This window comes from Lucilia cuprina, chromosome 2 (genome assembly GCF_022045245.1).
Source record: "Lucilia cuprina isolate Lc7/37 chromosome 2, ASM2204524v1, whole genome shotgun sequence".
Classification (NCBI taxonomy): Eukaryota; Metazoa; Arthropoda; class Insecta; order Diptera; family Calliphoridae; genus Lucilia; species Lucilia cuprina.
Window position 1 is genome coordinate 40,079,358 of NC_060950.1, and position 18,716 is coordinate 40,098,073.

At 31.4% G+C, this 18,716-nt stretch overlaps 1 protein-coding gene across 1 annotated transcript in view; it reads left to right on the forward strand.

The window, feature by feature from the left end:
• Positions 1 to 459: 459 nt before the first annotated feature.
• LOC111684789 (DNA ligase 1) overlaps positions 460 to 18,716 on the forward strand; it is a 126,713-nt gene continuing 108,456 nt past the window's right edge. The window contains exons 1-2 of the mRNA XM_046949630.1: positions 460 to 561; positions 622 to 684. Of these exons, the coding sequence (XP_046805586.1) occupies positions 473 to 561; positions 622 to 684 (152 nt within the window). The 5' untranslated portion in view covers positions 460 to 472. The remainder of the gene's footprint in view (positions 562 to 621; positions 685 to 18,716) is intronic.

The window sequence follows — 18,716 nt, forward strand, 5'->3', positions numbered from 1 at the left end:
GGACCGGCAGTATGAGGTATTTTTGAGTAGAGTAGAATTATCCGTTCGCAACAAAGATTCATTGACTCGTAATATAATTTGTTCAGGAATATATACCTTTTTATGTTTACTTATCACAAAAAAATTAACTTTTACTTGACTTCAGGCACTCAATCAAATTTTGCAAATTAATCTGCCCGAATAGAATTTTTCGTTTAAACCAAATATTATTCAATTCAGAATATATTTTTATCACAAATTGTTATAATTATTTTTTAATAATATACAAAAATTTTACAAAAAAATGAATTTTTATGGTTTTTGACATTTACATAATATTTATTTTTATATTATAATTGAAACTAAATGTAAAAACAAAATACATGTAAAATGTTGTTGCAGAACTGCCACCACCTTGTATGAATTCACCTTGCAGTCACCTCTCTTATTATGCCATGGTTATAATTTTAGAGAAGTAGACAACACTGTATGTATGTTTTGTCAATGTTGGCGGCTTATTTTGCATAAAAACAAATGTAGAAGTTTTTCATATGTAAATATAATGTCGCAAAGAAATATAACGTGAGCGAATAAATAAATAAATTATAATATAAAAATAAATATTATGCTTTTTGATTTTAGATCATTTTTCAAACCCAAAGATCCGAAACGTGAAACAATATTAGATTTGGAAACTGTACAGAAGTAAGTATTGCAATTTGTGATTTGTTTCATCTGTGTACTTACAGTTCCTTGGGGTAACTTTTTTCAATGTGCTAATAATCAAAGTAAATTAGTTTACTTTGCTAATAATATTTTAAGTGAAACAAAGATACTTTGTTTATTTACTTTGATGTCTGTTTGTATTAAAAAGTATTCCCAAGTTTGATCATAAAAACATTTGATCTTCATAAAAATAAAAAACTGTTGAATACTAACAAACGATTTGCTATATTTCCCTTATGGAATTTAAACGTTGTTCTAGAAATACATAAGAAGGGATGGATATAAATTTGCAGGTTTTTTATGTAAAAGATAATTTGCACGTAGTGCTTGTCGTAGACAACATCAATATCTTAAGACCGTGTAAAAAACAAGCTTAATTTGGTGGCAAACAATATATAAGTACCGTTAACGGTTTACTCGTTAGAATCTTCCAGCAAAGATGTATAAAATTGGCATTAGATTCTAACGTTGTTAAAAATAGTATTATTCATTAAAAGGAGCAATTACCAAAATGCAGCTCGCAACAAAACTCGCTTAAACACTACCAAAGAAATTAAAAAGCTTGTGTTCAGTCATAACAGAAAATTATCATTTGCCATTTTTGATTCCGATGTTTTCAACGCCTGTTAAATCAGTTATTGAATAGACTTGGTCAGATAAACTCAATAAAATAAGAGACTGAAAAAATATATAAAAACATTATTTAAGTTTTGTCGGGGAAAGCAAAACTTCCCAAATGATTTTTATTTTTTTTATGGAAAAAAGTAAAACTACTCAAATAATTCTTATTTTATGTCGGAAAAATAAAACCCATTTTTTAACTGTTTCAATCAGACTTTTATTTTTCCGTTAAAAAATAACTGTTATTTGTGGGGCTAAGATCGTTTTTTAAAATCATCGTATATTCTGAAAAAACGCATCATTACGAGTATATTGGTATTTAAAAGTATAGGTCTTCGTTGACTCCAACATAGAGATTTTTTGGGTTAAAAATTTCAGAATAACAGTTATTTACAGTCCCTGAAATTTTCTTAATTTGATGAGTAACTCGATATGCCACAAAAATAAAATTTTAAGTAAATCGACATTTAAGTTTAAAAAAATTCTCAAAAAACACGATTTTCTAAATTTATACTTTAAACACCTTTAGTAATCATATAAGGTCGCTGGCTATCGGATGTCAAAAGATGAATATCATAAATAAAGTGGAAGTCAGTGTTTTATCAAAAACTTGTGGCTTATCAAGTTATTGCTTAACAATAGTTGAATATTTTTTTTATTATCGAAAAACAAATTCTAGTATATTTTCAAAGTGGCTTATGATCTTGCAACAAAAAAATATATATTATTTATTTTCGAAATGAAATTTATATGTCGGTATATTTTTAGTTGCTTTATATATGAAATTAAATTTGGCTAAATATAGCATAATTATTCTACATGACAAAAACATTGCATTGGTTTGGGTTTTGCACTGAATATTTAGATTAAAATATGTGATAAACTTGCGTTTTTTCAGCACAGTTAATATTTTGCTTCTTAATTGTCGTTTCAAACGTCCGAACTAATTTCAATCAATGTTGTGTCAGATTTCTTGATGGACTTTAGAAATTACCATTGCTTGAAAAAGGTTTCGATAAATGTCTTCAGTAATTTAGTATGACTTTATATTATGCATATAGTTTGAACTTTATATAAGATTTTTTCGCAACATGAAATTTAATTTATAAACAAAACAACATAATTATAAATGAAATTATTTTTGTGCAGTAACATGGTTAGCCACTTTAATTTCAAAAAATTATATCTCCCGAGATTTTGACTAATATAATTTTTTCATAGTGTAATAATATTTGTCTTATATTGTTTTATAACAACAACATAAAAAAATTATCAATTCCGCTTTAATCGACATCATTATAGAGGACTTTCTTAAAATGTGTAAAAATATATGTGGCATATCGAGTTAATGAAATAAAATTTCTTACAAATAGTTTAAATAGAAAAAGAAGCATGACAAATGATCCACTTTAATCGTCATCATTATAGAGGACTTTTTTAAAATGTGTAAAAAATATAATGAATTAAAATTTCTTAAAAATAGTTTAAATAGAAAAAGAAGCATGACCCTTATATCGCCAAATTACCATAAAAGGCTAAAAATCCCTTTAGGGACAATAGATATGCTTTCTATCAACTCAAAAAATACATAAAATCAAATTTGACTTATCGATTTACTACAATAAGCCCTTCATTTCATTTAATGACAAAATATTTCATTTGATTCTAAAATAAATAGAATAAAAATCGCATGATTTATATTTTTTGTGTTTAAAATAAGTATTCGAATTTACGTAAACTATGAAAAGAAACCAAATTTAATAATATATTTTGTGTGCAAAAAATAAATTAATTTGTTATATGGTTTAGACAGTCCTTAGGTTTGATATCATGCTTTTTAAAACTTGAAAAATTTAGATTTACTTAAATTAAATTAGCTTTTTTTAAAAAAAAGTCCATAAAATTGTCTCACAAAAGTATACGAATTTTCCTGTATTTCATATTTGATGATATGATATAAAAATAGTATTTTTTGTTACAAGAATCTGTATTTAAACGATCCAAGATATATTATTGATATGATATCATTATTCTGTTGCTAATTCAATATATTGGAACATAAGTCCATTTTCATAATGCAAGGGTTAAAAAAATCTCGGTCAAAGTTTTCTTGTATATATTCATTTAGATATCTTATAGGTATATAGGATATTCTTATAGGTATATAGGATAATAAATCGGTTAAGAAATGTCCAAGAAGTGTCGTTCCACTACTAAAATGTCTAAAAATGTTATTCTAATATATAGGTGTAATAAAAATATTAAATTTAATAAAATAATGCAGTAATATTAAAGCAAGTTAGAGTGCTATATTCGGCTGTGCCGAATCTTAAATACCCTCCACCAGCTACTTCTATGTTATTACTTTTCTAATTGATCAAATATTTGTAGAAATCAGTTTTCTGATGTCTTTAATAGAAAAAATCCCAAAAGTTAAATCTATTACAATTCCAAGATTTATTGAACATTATAAATTTAGTAATTTGCATGTATGCATGTGTTTGAAAGATTTAGAGATTTTCAAAGTATAAATACATATATAATTTTGTTTTACACAAAATTTTGTTCAACACAAATTGACAACGCTCTTTAATGCGCTCTTTGTGGCTGGACCTAGTATAGGAAAAATAGAATTTTTGTATATGTATCATTATGTATCAATAGCTTTATTTGGTAATATGTAATGTGCGTTTAAGAGATTTTCGTAAAACGACTTTGTATGGGAGCTATGTCCAATTATGTATATAAAGACAAAATTTCAGAATTCTGTATCTATATCATTACTTGGTAAAAAATATTGTAAATCTAAGTGTTTTTCTGGATCTAGTATGAGAGCTATGACCAAATATGGATCGTTTGTAAAACAATTTTATAGGGAATTTATGTATATAAGAGCAATATTTTTGCTAAATATAAATATTTAATATTTGGTTATGAGTTATGTGCCTTTTTTCTTATTTTCGGAAGGAAACCTTGTATGTGTGTTTTTCTAAAAGGGACCTTATATGGGAGCTATGATCAATTATTGACGGATCGGAAAAACATTTCACAATATTATTTCTGTATATGAGCAACACTTGTGCCAAACTTTATATGGATATCTTAATTTAGTAATGAGTTATGTGCGTTTAAGTTATTTTCGGGAGGGGACCTTGTATGGGAGCTATGACCAGTTATGGACCGATGGAAAAAATTTATTAGTAATATTTTTGTGTATATGAGCAATACTTGTACCAAATTTAATATCGATATCTTAATTTAGCAATGAGTTATGCGCGTTTAAGTGATTTTCGGGAGGGGACCTTGTTTGGGAGCTATGACCAAATATGGACCGATCAAAAAAAATCTTTCATTGTTATATTACTGTATATAAGAGCAATACTTGTACCAAATTTAATATCGATATCTTAATTTAGTAATGAGTTATGCGCGTTTAACTGATTTTCGGGAGGTAACCTTGTATGGGAGCTATGACCAATTGTGGACCGATGGAAAAATTTTTTCCTTGATTTGAATTGTATTGACGTAGAACTTTAAATTGAAAAATTTTGTGAAGATATCGACATTGTAACGGAAGTTGTTAACAATAAACACATTTTCCGGGAATATGTACATTTGTATGGGAGGTATATGAAATTATGAACCGATTTTTCCGATTTTTAACAATGTTGATTCTGGCAACAATAGATGTATCTCTGATAAAATTCATCAATTAATCTGCAGTAGTTTTTGTAAAAAGTACAAATAAATATGTGAAAAATCGCCATTTTTTTCGAGGTTGTCTTAGATTTTTCCTCATAACTCTGAAACTATTTCACCGATCTTGCTGATTTTCAATACCAAACTGCTTAGGATAACAATGAATATTTTGAGTGAATTTTGTGGAGTTCCATAGCTTCGTTTTAACGTGAGCGTGTTTTATACAGACAGACGGACGGACATATCTAGATCGACTCAGATTTTCATAAGGATCAAGAATATACATACTTTGTTGGGTCTTAGATGAATATTTCTTAGTGTTACAAACGGAATGACAAACTCAAATTAATATATAAAATATATTTAAAAACCACAACAAACAAATTGCTTTATTTTGCTATAAATAACTGTTCAGATAAAGTTTTTTCTTAAAATTTATAAAATTTTACATAGGCAAATTACTTAATTGATTTACTGTATGTTCATTTTTTAAATATTTGTTAATTAAATGTTTTGTTAAATATGTTTAACAAATATACTTTAATAATTTATACAAATTTGGTGAAATAACGACCAATTGATTATTATATGTGTTTAATTGAGAAATATTGTTATTTTTTAATTTATTTAATTATTTATATTCTTTATAAAAATAACTAAAAATTCAAAATATTGAAAGTGGCAACACTGATTCATGCATTCAAGTGATCGCACACGATTTTCAGAATAAAAATAAAGTAACTGCCAAAAATACGAACGTTTAACAAAATAGATAGCAAAAGAACCCTCAAATTACAATAGTGCGTATTTTGCTACTTGCCTTTCTTCTTTAGCCGATTTGCCTACAAACTCGTGTCAACTAAAAGTGGTCTATGTTATTTTGTAAATGAGTGAAAAAGATGGCTATCATTATGAATTGGAGTTTTCTGCATTGACTTTACTACTTTTTTTGCTTTAAAAATATCAATAAGAAGTGTTTTTATTGTACATTGTGTTTTTTTTATATCCTACAACACCATTGTTCGTGCGTGAAAATAAAACGAAAAGTGTTTTTAAAATTTTGTTTAAATAAAAAATCTTTATTAAATATTACCTTGTGTTTGGGTTATACGAAACGTATACGACAGCGATTAGGAAGATAATGCTATATTTTAATGGCAGAAAGTGGCGAACAATATTTAAGCCGATACCGTTAGGGGTTTTACTCGTTAGAATTTAGAAAAATATCCCCACCCAAGGGTGTAAAAAAGGGAATGTACTAAATCCTAACAAGTATCAAATAATCAAAAAAAAAAAACGTAAATACACGTACAAAAAAAACGAACTTAAACATTGCCGGCCACCTTGCAACAACAAAGGACGTTGCAACCAAAATATAAACTTAAGAGGTAAAATCTAATAAAGAATAAAGAGCTTAAAGTAATAGGTTTTTTTTCATTTATTTATTTAATTCATTTTTTCAAACAACAAATTGGTCATAGGACCAAAAACCAGAACAGCTGGTAAAGATCTTCCCATAGAACAAAGTCTATGGGATGTAGTTTTAGACATGCCTCAATTCTAGCGAGGACCGTCGAAAGTTCTTCAAAAGTGTATTTGCCGGAATGGGCTTCTTTACGGAAGTGAAGTTTAAAACTTCGGACTCCCGCTTCCCATAAACCAACCATATGAGGTGCTCCAGCTGGAATAAAACGCCAAGAAAGGCCGTTGATGCCGTACGTCGTACACATCCTAGCTCTACATTCTGATAAAAATGTTTTAAACTCTCGTTCTAACTCTCGAGAAGCTCCTACAAAATTCGTCCCGTTATCCGAAAAGATGGTAAGTGGACAACCGCGTCTTGATATAAAGCGATTAAATGCCGCTAAGAATTTATCCGTTGATAAATCCGAAGTTACTTCTAGATGTATAGCTTTAGTGGAAAAACATACAAAGATACATACATACATAGAAGAGTGAAACGACATGAATATGGCAATAAAATAGGATGCCTTTCTGTGTAGGCCAATGAAGGCGATCTAGCCAATCGACCGTTAAGTCTCATGACACCTTCATTGTCAAGAATAGGATTTAAGGGCAACAGGCTACTTTTAGAAGAAATTGGTCTTTTTTCCAATAGACTCTTGTACTCTTCCGCAAATTTGACCTTTTGAGCCACAATGGCCAAACGTAGTTTCACATGTCTTATTTCATTATCAGATAGCGTAATTGTATCATACGAATAGCGATTCCTATAAGACGAATGGGTTCTATGGAAAAATCTAAAAACGTAAGATAAAACTCTGATAGCACGATCAAGTGACGAAAATCTATCCAACACATCCTCATAGTTTGTAAAAAAAGAGGCGTGAGATTTCACATTTCGAGCTTCAAGATCGGTATCAAGCATACCTAGGCTTTTCAAATTTCAAGTAGACTTTTTCTCTCTAAGCCAATGTGGACCATTCCACCAAAGAGAGCTCTGAGCTAAAATTGAAGGGGTAACTCCCCTACTTCCTAAATCTGCTGGATTGTCCTCAGATCTGACGTGATGCCAGTTATGTTTGCCAACAATCTCTTGTATTTTGCAAACTCTATTTGCAACAAATGTTGCCCAAGTACAGGGGTCTTTTTTCAACCAGGAAAGGACGATCGTGGAATCAGTCCAACAATAAACCTGGTTTAATGGAATGTCAATTTCACAAAGCACAGCTTTCAAAAGATCTGCCGCTAATACAGCGCCACAAAGTTCAAGACGAGGTAAAGTAACCGATTTAATCGGGGCCACTTTCGTCTTGCATGTGAGTAAATGTGAATAAATTTTTCCTCTAGGTGTTTCCACTCGAACATATATCACCCCCGCATATGCTTTTTCCGAGGCATCAGAAAAAACATGAAGTTCCACTGAGGATTCTGGTTCATAATGAACCCATCGAGGAATTTGGATACTATTGACTTCATGATATGAAGTCACAAATTTCTCCCATTCAGCCAGCGTTGAAACTTTAAGATTCTCATCCCAATTTATCTGATCCTGCCAAATTCTCTGCATTATCATTTTTGCCACTACTATAACCGGACCTAGCCATCCTACTGGATCAAATAATTTAGCTATTGTGGATAAAACTTCCCTCTTTGTATATTTTGAACGCCATGCTATGGGATCCTTTTAAAATAGAACGCGTCCAAATGAGCATTCCATTGGAGTCCCAGCGTTTTCGAACTACTCGCTTCGACAAAAACTAAAAGTTTTTCATCTACCAAATGTTCTGGGGGAAACCCGACTAAAATTGTTTTATCATTCGAAGTCCATTTTCGAAGATTAAAACCTGCTGATGATAATGCCGCTTTAAGCTGATCACGAGCAACCAAAGCGGTTTCCACATCATGTGTCCCTGTAAGTACGTCGTCAACGTACATACCTTTACGTATGATTTGCGAGGCAAGTGGATATTGACTCTCACAATCATCTGCCAACTGTAACAAACTACGGATGGCCAGATAAGGCGCACAATTGACGCCAAAGGTCACAGTCTGTAATTCATACTGCTTTATTTCCTCCGTCGCACAGTGGTATAGGAAAAAAAAAAGAGGGAAATAATTCGGTAACTTCTAAACGGTTAATCCGATTTTAATGAAATTTGGTATGCACAAAGAGGAGGTGTTGTCGAGTTTAGGTTTTGAATTTGGACCTTATAGGCCAACCAGGGGCCCGGCGGGGGGTCCTCAAATTAGGACACCTCGGCTATGTTAAATTTTTAAAACGATCCTATTTCTTCATTTGAGTTCCGATTTAAAAAAAATTTCGTATATAGAATCTCCTCATCGAGCACTATAAAAAATGTCGTCATAGCAGTAAATTATCTCTTATAGTTTAGGAGATATTCGCATTTGAAAATTAAAATTTTTACCGTTCTTACTTTAGTTTTTTGATAATAGCGGGTCCAAATATTCCCGATTTTCGCCATTTCTTTTTTTATTCGCTTAACAACAAGTTTATATATCAAGCAGTGAAAGAATTATGTAAAAATCATGACTGAGTCCAAAGTTATAGGCATTTTAATTTAAAAAATTAAAAAAAGGCGATTTTTTGCCATTTTTTTGGGAAAAAAAGTATCTTTTTCTTTTTAAGTTATCTAAAAAGTTTCTAAGAAGATGTATATAGAATTTATACTTTTTGAAAAGCTGACTTTACATAAAATACGATAAATGAAACAAAACCTAAAAATTTTTGATACCGAGGGGACCAGGTCCATCCAAAAAACCCTATTTTTTTATAGAAAATTCAATTTTGAGCAAAAATTCTCAAATCGCATAGTCGATATCAAATTATAGTGACCTGTTTTATATGACCCAATATGTTCTTAATCATTTTGTAACGGGTTTCGATAACCCCGCCCCTGGTATGGATATAATAGGCAAAAAATAACCAAAAAATCCCATTTTTGGGATTTTTTAAAACTTTTTTGGGAATTCCGGGATTTCTAATAAGAAAAATCGAACTTTTTATTTAATTTTAGATTTTGAGTAAAAAAATCTACCTAACTGTAAAATTTCATCAAAAAATATTCATAAATAAAATTTTTATTGCAATTTGAAAAATTTGTATCTTCGCAAAAACTGAATAAAAAACATTTTTTAATTTTTTTAAAAAAAGTATTCCGCGAATTTTTTAATTTTCAAAAATTATATACAGTTTTGAAAAATAGACAAAATTACCTTTCCATTGATATATAACATGCCTACCTAATGTTTTTTAAGTGACAAATTAATTAGGGAAAACTCAACATCTTTTAGACTAGCACTATTATTTTCATCCATAACGTTAACTCTTAAATTTGTTACATATATTAAAAAATTTTCAGGTATTATTTTTTAAACTGTAATGATTTTTACCCCTATAGGTCACTTAGGTAGCTTATTAAAGTGACCTATTGAGGAAAAATTCATTACATAAGGATACGTTAGACATATTATGTAGAATATCATAACCCTTTAAAAAATAATTTAATTTAAGTACCTGTAATTAATATATAAGACAGGTTTATATCTGTTTGTAATTATTTGTAATTTTCTAACCATGGCGATCGTACTAAAAAAAATGATTTGTGCTCCATTTTATTTGAACACTCTTCAGCTCCTTTTCAAGATAAAGTGAACTTCTTATTGAAATATATTGAAACTGCACATAAAAATAAAGTGGATAAAACTGATATATGTAAAATTGAAAATTTTATAAAATCAGTTGATATAAAACTGAAGAGTGTTCGGTATTCCATTGCTAAATTTCGATCGAAATTTTCTGATTGGCTGGATGAATGTGTAGAAGTTGCTATTTGCGTATCAACTGTTGGTGCTCCCTGTAAGCAGTATGAGGATTTGAGCTCAAAATCTAAGAGGAAAAGGTTATCAACTTCACTAGAAACCTTATCTAACGAAGAAGTTTCGGACACTTTTAAAGCAATGTTAAGAAAAGAAAAACAGCCTTTGGATGCCATAAAAATTGCAAATATTCTTCCAACTCATTTGTAAGTGGGGATGTGATGGATTATCTGCACTCTCGGAATATAAACAAATCAACACAAGTGAATCATCTTCCGAGTATAAAAGTGTATTTATGGCATCGCTAGTTCCATTAAGAATTCGAAAGTATGCTGACAGCGATTCTCCATCAACCAGTTTCGATGATATTTGGAAGAATTCGACTCCAGGATCCAAAGCTTTTTGTAGGCCAATAAGCTTTGAGTATATAAAGGAATCCAAAACAACAACGCAAGATTTGATAAATCGTATTGAAGCAGAAATTAAAAACTTGGAACCTATAACAATCGAAATAGAAAATTATTCGTTTAACATGTCCTATGATTTAAAACTTACAATGATTGATGGGAAAGTTGGAAATGCCATTACAGGAACATCATCTACTTGGTACTGCTACATATGTGGTGATAAAAAATCAGAATTTTCGAATATTTCCAATCAAAGATCAATAAATGAGGAAACATTACAATTTGGAATATCTCCCCTACATGCTCGCATACGATTTCTGGAACATTTTCTACATTTAGCATATGATTTAAAGTACAGAAGCATACCGGAAAATGCAAACAAAAGTGCAAATAACAATAAGGAGTTAATGGAAATGAGAGCCAGTGAGAAACGAAGAATTCAAGAGGAATTTAAAAAGCGGATGGGATTAAATATTGATAAACCACTCACAGGATATGGAAGCACAAACGATGGTAATACCGCTAGACGTTTTTTTAAACATTTTGAAACTACTTCCGAAATAACCGGAATTAGTATGGATTTACTGCAAAAGGTCAATATTATTCTAATGGCGATAAATAGCAAGCATAAAGTGAACGCAACAAAATTTGGAGAGTATTCTACAAAAGTTTCTAAATTACTTTTGGAATTATATCCCTGGAAAGAAATGACACCTACAGTTCACAAGATATTATGTCATGGAAAGGTCATCATAGAACATAATATTCTGCCTTTAGGAGAGCTTACAGAAGAACCCCAAGAATCGAGGAATAGAGACTTTAAGCATATTCATCAGTTTAGCTCAAGGAAGTGTTCTAGGCAGTCTCAAAATGAAGATATTTTTAATAATCTGATTCTATCTTCTGATCCTGTTTTATCTACTATAAGGAAACGTTGGATTTGCTACAAAACGTTAGCATTTGAAAATATTCATGAATTTAAAGATTTACTTTATCTTTTAGATATGGACTACTGTGATACCGATTATTTTACAAAATTATATTAATTTATAAAAAAAAATAAATAAAGACTATTTTTATATAAAATAAATACTTGTTAATTTTTTTTAGGGATAAAGAATAAAGGGCTTATGCTTATGGCTTACTAGACACTTTTTCCATATAAAAACAGGTTTTATTAACCGTTGTTAACTTAATAATCGTTTTTGCATAAGGCGGTAAAAGATTAATCGTAAAAAGTGGCTGTAAAAATTCATAAAAATTTAGGTAGTAAAACATGCCTAACAAATGTATGGATGAAAATAATAGTACTAGGTAAATTCTCTAAAAGATGTTGAGTTTTCTCTAATTAATTTGTCACTTAAAAAACATTTGGTAGGCATGTTATATATCAATGGAAAGGTAATTTTGTCTATTTTTCAAAACTGTATATAATTTTTAAAAATTAAAAAATTCGCGGAATACTTTTTTTAAAAAAATTAAAAAATGTTTTTTATTCAGTTTTTGCGAAGATACAAATTTTTCAAATTGCAATAAAAATTTTATTTATGAATATTTTTTGATGAAATTTTACAGTTAGGTAGATTTTTTTACTCAAAATCTAAAATTAAATAAAAAGTTCGAATTTTCTTATTAGAAATCCCGGAATTCCCAAAAAAGTTTTAAAAAATCCCAAAAATGGGATTTTTTGGTTATTTTTTGCCTATTATATCCATACCAGGGGCGGGGTTATCGAAACCCGTTACAAAATGATTAAGAACATATTGGGTCATATAAAACAGGTCACTATAATTTGATATCGACTATGCGATTTGAGAATTTTTGCTCAAAATTGAGTTTTCTATAAAAAAATAGGGTTTTTTGGATGGACCTGGTCCCCTCGGTATCAAAAATTTTTAGGTTTTGTTTCATTTATCGTATTTTATGTAAAGTCAGCTTTTCAAAAAGTATAAATTCTATATACATCTTCTTAGAAACTTTTTAGATAACTTAAAAAGAAAATGATACTTTTTTCCCAAAAAAATGGCAAAAAATCGCCTTTTTTTAATTTTTTAAATTAAAATGCCTATAACTTTGGACTCAGTCATGATTTTTACATAATTCTTTCACTGCTTGATATATAAACTTGTTGTTAAGCGAATAAAAAAAGAAATGGCGAAAATCGGGAATATTTGGACCCGCTATTATCAAAAAACTAAAGTAAGAACGGTAAAAATTTTAAAATTTTAATTTTCAAATGCGAATATCTCCTAAACTATAAGAGATAATTTACTGCTATGACGACATTTTTTATAGTGCTCGATGAGGAGATTCTATATACGAATTTTTTTTTAAATCGGAACTCAAATGAAGAAATAGGATCGTTTTAAAAATTTAACATAGCCGAGGTGTCCTAATTTGAGGACCCCCCGCCGGGCCCCTGGTTGGCCTATAAGGTCCAAATTCAAAACCTAAACTCGACAACACCTCCTCTTTGTGCATACCAAATTTCATTAAAATCGGATTAACCGTTTAGAAATTACCGAATTATTTCCCTCTTTTTTTTCCTATACCACTGTGCGTCGGAGAATCGCGAAACAAAATACGCTGAAAAGGAGTATAAGACTGGTCAAGCCTTATCTGTCGATACATTTGAGTAATATCGCAATTAAACACGAATCTAAAAAATCGCCAACGCAAAATAAGTAGGACTAAATCAGCTTGAAGGGTAGGACCGACCAACAAACAATCATTTAAACTAAGTCCATTTGAGGTTTTATTTGACGCATTAAAAACTACCCTCAACTTAGTAGTTTTTCGATCCAATTTGATCACAGGATGGTGCGGCAAATAACAAGAGGAAATAGAAGACGAGGTCTCCGTTATTGGCCTCATGTGATCCAAAACTAAATATTCTCTTACTACATCGTCATACATTTTCTTTATTTCTGGTTTTCTCAACAAGGAAGCTTCTGTCCTCAAAAATTGCGCCCTAACATTCTGTTTTGAAGAACCTAACGACAGCTTTTCGGGAAAATCAGATTTAAAAGGAAGTGTGACAATATATCGTCCATCAGGTCCTCTACGAGTTGTGGCCTTGTAGTTTTCCTCACACATCCGATCAAGGGGGGACATAATTTTTCTTTTCGGCGCTTCTTCCAGTTCCCAAAAACGAAGTAAACTACTGTTTAAATTGTCCTCTTCCGAAAAGTCAACCCTAGTGTTAAATACCTGTACAGAAGAGGATGGCACTGGACCCGTGATAATCCATCCGAATATTGTGTTCTGAGCTAATAGCGATCCTAAAATATGCGTACAAATTTCTCCTAACATAATTTGGGGATATAAATCGGCACCTAAGAGCAGATCAACCGGTCTGGATTTGAAAAACTGAGAATCAGCTAGTGGAAGATTTGGTAAATCCCTACAAAGTTTATCTGATAAGACAAAAGATGGTAAGATACCTGAAATATTTGGTATAACAAGAGCATTAGTCTGCAAAATAATCGAAGTGTCCAAGGGAGATGCTATTTCGATCGAGCACAGTTTGGTAGAAGCAGCAGTAACAGTCTGGTTAACACCAGAAACTTGGGCATTTGTCAAATGCGCCGTAATCTTTAACTGATTCTGCAAACGTTCCGAAATAAACGATGTTTCAGAACCAGGGTCAATAAGGGCTCGAGCCGGGTATGTCATACCTTGGTGACGTATATTCACCATAGCAGTCCCTAAAAGTACAGTCCGATTATCAGACACGTGGAACACTTGTCGATTAGAAGGACCTGCATTATTGTTGTTGGAAGTAGGTGCTGAAGATTCCACAGACCTAGAGTGAGTGGGTGGCGTAGCCACAACAGAACTCGTGACTGTATTGGAACTAGCATTCGCTTCATCCGATGATGAAGAATTTCTATGGAGCAAGGTATTATGTCTTTTCTTGCATACTGAACAGCTATGAGCACTTGTACAGTTCTTAACCTCATGTGTTCGTGATAAGCAATTAAGACAACAATTATGTTTCCTAATCGTAGAATATCTTTCCGAAACTGAAAGATTTTTAAAACGCTTGCAATCACGCAGAAAATGGCTTTGATGCTTACATAGAACACAAATATGAGAATTGGATGCCGGTTTAGCATGATGAGTCTTTACCTTTTGTGTCGTAGACTTCTTTGTCTGAGGCGTTTCTCGAATATCACGAAGACATTCTAAAGTTTGGATCCTTTCCGTAAGAAAAGCATTCATATCTTTCCAGCGTGATAAAGCAAATTTATTCTTAATGCTCTGTTCCCATAAGGTCACAGTGCAATCAGGAATACGCTGCACGCATAAAAAGACAAGAATGGAATCCCAATTTTCTGTCGGCACTTCATACTCCGACAACGCTTTCAAACAACTATTAATGCCTCCTTGTAAATCTTTGAGGCCTGTGAAAGACTCTTTTTCCAAGACTGGAAGACTAAAAAGCGCTTTTAATTGGTTATTAACCAACATACGCGGATTCTCATATGCTGCCTTTAATTCTTGCCAAGCCATTTGAAACCCTTTATCTGAAAGCGGACATTGTGACACAATTTTCTTTGCGTCGCCACTAGTCTTACGTAGCAAGTGACATAACTTTCAATGTCAGTAAGACGTGAGCTATTTATATATAAGGCTGTAAACAGATCCCGAAAGGCGGGCCATGAAAGGTAATCGCCTTCAAACATTTCTACGTCGCAGGGTGGTAAAGTCAAATTATGTTGACCGTCACAAGGTTTCGGATTCTTTACTGGCGTATCAGTAGATTTACTAACGGGAGAGAATTGAAGTTTTTTCCTATCTAGGCTACAAGCACATTCAACAAACGCATCAAAAGTTGCTTGGAATTTCGCGGCAGACACATCAATCTCACCATGTTCAGTGTCCTCAGAAGTTGTCAAGAAATCTAAACATAAGTCATAAGACGACTGAGCCGCTTCCCTCAATTTGTTCAAATTCTCTTTATAGTAATCAATTTTGAGTCCGTCAAGGGTGTCTTCACGAGCTCTATACTGTGCCTCAAAACTAATAACCGAATCCGAAGCTCTAATAAAGCGATCAAGTGGTGTTATAGACATGGTTTGCCTTTTCTTCTATGCAAATCGAAAGTTTAAAACACAAAATTTAATTTATTATTGACTAAAAGTATGAAACTTTTATAAAAATCAAAATTTTTATTGATGATATCAAAAAAAATATTTAATAAATTAAATTTGAATTATTTCTACTAAATTTGGTCAAAATTAAACGAAAATTAATTTTGTCAAATTTAATTGAACAATATGATAGTCAAACTGACCGACCGTAGGGTGACCACTTAAGAATGAAGAAGAAAGAAGTAAATACTTAAGCTTATGTATTTACTCAAAGCACAACAAAAACACACTTCTATTACACCAAATTGTTTTTTATTCAATAAGCCACAATCAATTTTATTAATTTAATTTATTTTCTTTCAGATCACGACGCGAGAATATTTTATTTTAGTTATAAATGAGCAAATTTTTTAAAATAACTTATTTTCTTTTCTATAATTTTGTCCGTCCACGTAAACAAACGCGCAGTTGATAATTTACGTAGTAATAAACGAGATTAAAACAAGTGTCAAATTAAATTGGGGTTGGCAAAGCGACCAACTACAAAAAACACAAGTAATATATTTTTGTATATGTGTATATGTATGTGTGTTTATTTACACACTTTTATTTAAATATAAACAAAATAAAAATTGCACACTTTTATTCTTTAAATTTTTTCACTGCACTTTTTTAAAATCAAGTACGCACCTTATTAATTGTTTTTATGTTCCAAAAAAAAATTACAATTCCTGTTGTTGTTTGGCAAAATGTCCAAATAAATATGGCGATCTTGTGTTGAAACAAATAAAAACAAAAAGAATACCAATTAATTTGTGGTGTACTTGTGTGGCAAATTAAATCCGGCTCGATTGGACCAAAATGTTCGTGCGTGAAAATAAAACGAAAAGTGTTTTTAAAATTTTGTTTAAATAAAAAATCTTTATTAAATATTACCTTGTGTTTGGGTTATACGAAACGTATACGACAGCGATTAGGAAGATAATGCTATATTTTAATGGCAGAAAGTGGCGAACAATATTTAAGCCGATACCGTTAGCGGTTTTACTCGTTAGAATTTAGAAAAATATCCCCACCCAAGGGTGTAAAAAAGGGAATGTACTAAATCCTAACAAATATCAAATAATCAAAAAAAAAACCCCTGAAAAAACACGTACAAAAAAAAACGAACTTAAACAACCATAGTGATGTTGTGCTGATGTTTGTAACACACAAAAATATTGGTCTTACACCCACCTTAAAGAATACCGATCGAGTCAGAATCATATTTTGAAAAGATTAAGCCATGTCCTTCCGCCCGTCTTTCTGGCTAGCTGTCTATGTAAACCTCTTGCACAATGTATAGGTCGCAATTTTCATATCATTTTGATGACATTTTGACATTACTTGTTTTTCGGTCTATTATTTCACCTGGCCCCCATGCAACACTACCCCCTGGAAAGGGCTTTTGAGTTCATAATTGTGTTAGATATCTATATATATCTAGTTCTATATACGTCTTAATAATACTACAGATTTAAGTTATTATCAGACTAGCCCCCAATACATAATTCTAATGTAAACGAAAAGCCATATACCAAAATTTGTAAGGATAGGCCCATACTTACCTTCGCCTCCACATAACCCCTCTTTTAGAAAATACTTTTTTTCAACAATTTGTTAAAATATGTCCGAATTAAGGTAAACAACTTAAATGCTTTATTATTAAAAACAAGTTTTCCAGATGTGAACCGATTTTGCCCATTTTTAATACCAAACAACTTAGGAAAATGAAGAACATTTTGGGTGAATTTGGTTAAATTCTATTGCTTCGTTTTATCGTGAGCGTGTTTTACACAGACAGACGGACATATCTAAATCGACTCAGAATTTGATAGAGACCCAAAATATATATAATTGGTGTTACACATGGAATGACAAAGTTATATATACCCTGTATCACCACTGATGGTGGTGGAGGGTATAATAATCCACATTTTTAACATACTCAATGGTGTAAGGTATCATATGGTCGACCATAACCGACTATACTTTCCCATTTTTAAAATATAAATGCCGATAATTTCCGATTTTTTTTTTGACAAATTTGCCGATTTTCCTTCAAAATTACCTGGCACCCCTGATAAACGTGTGTATTTTTTTTTGACAGATTGCAATTTGTAGTCTTCTGTCTTTAATGTGTTCCATGCATTACAAGAGGGGCACTACAATTCAATCTATTGCATATTGCAAAAAATAATAGAACTAATTTAGAAGTGTCCTTAGTTCCTATTAATGATTAAAAATGCTGATTTCAGTATAATTTCTCAAAATAAAAAAAAAAAAATTAAGCTAATTTTTATACCCTGGAATAAGTTCCCTACTTTCAAAGGAACACATTCCATTGTAGTATCGATAGATCTGTGAAATACACCCCACGTTGCTCCAGTGAATCAATAAAGTTGGATACCCTACTGTCACCGATAAGTACCTTCGCCCTCTCCTGTACGCGGTCAAATAGGTCCAAAATAGACTTCGAAGCTCCGGCCCATACATGAGAGTTGTATTCCATTTTCGATCGGATATAATTGGTGTAAATAGTAAGTAGATCAGATGGAGTGAAGAGTAAGCGACCCCTACGAAAGCCATACTGGCGGTCGTTAAGTAAATTTTTGGTCTCTAAATACTTGACAAGATGGAAATTGACCATACTTTCCATAACTTTAGAAAGTGCTGAACAAATTGCTATGCGACGGTAATTTTCAGGATTATTAGCCTCTCCCTTTGTAGAAATTGACGTTACATTAGCAATCTTCCAAAATGCAGGAAATTTATCGGCATGGTATAGAATGCTGAAAAGATTAGCTAATGGACGAGCTAGCGTCGAAGAGCACTGCTTCAAGACCAG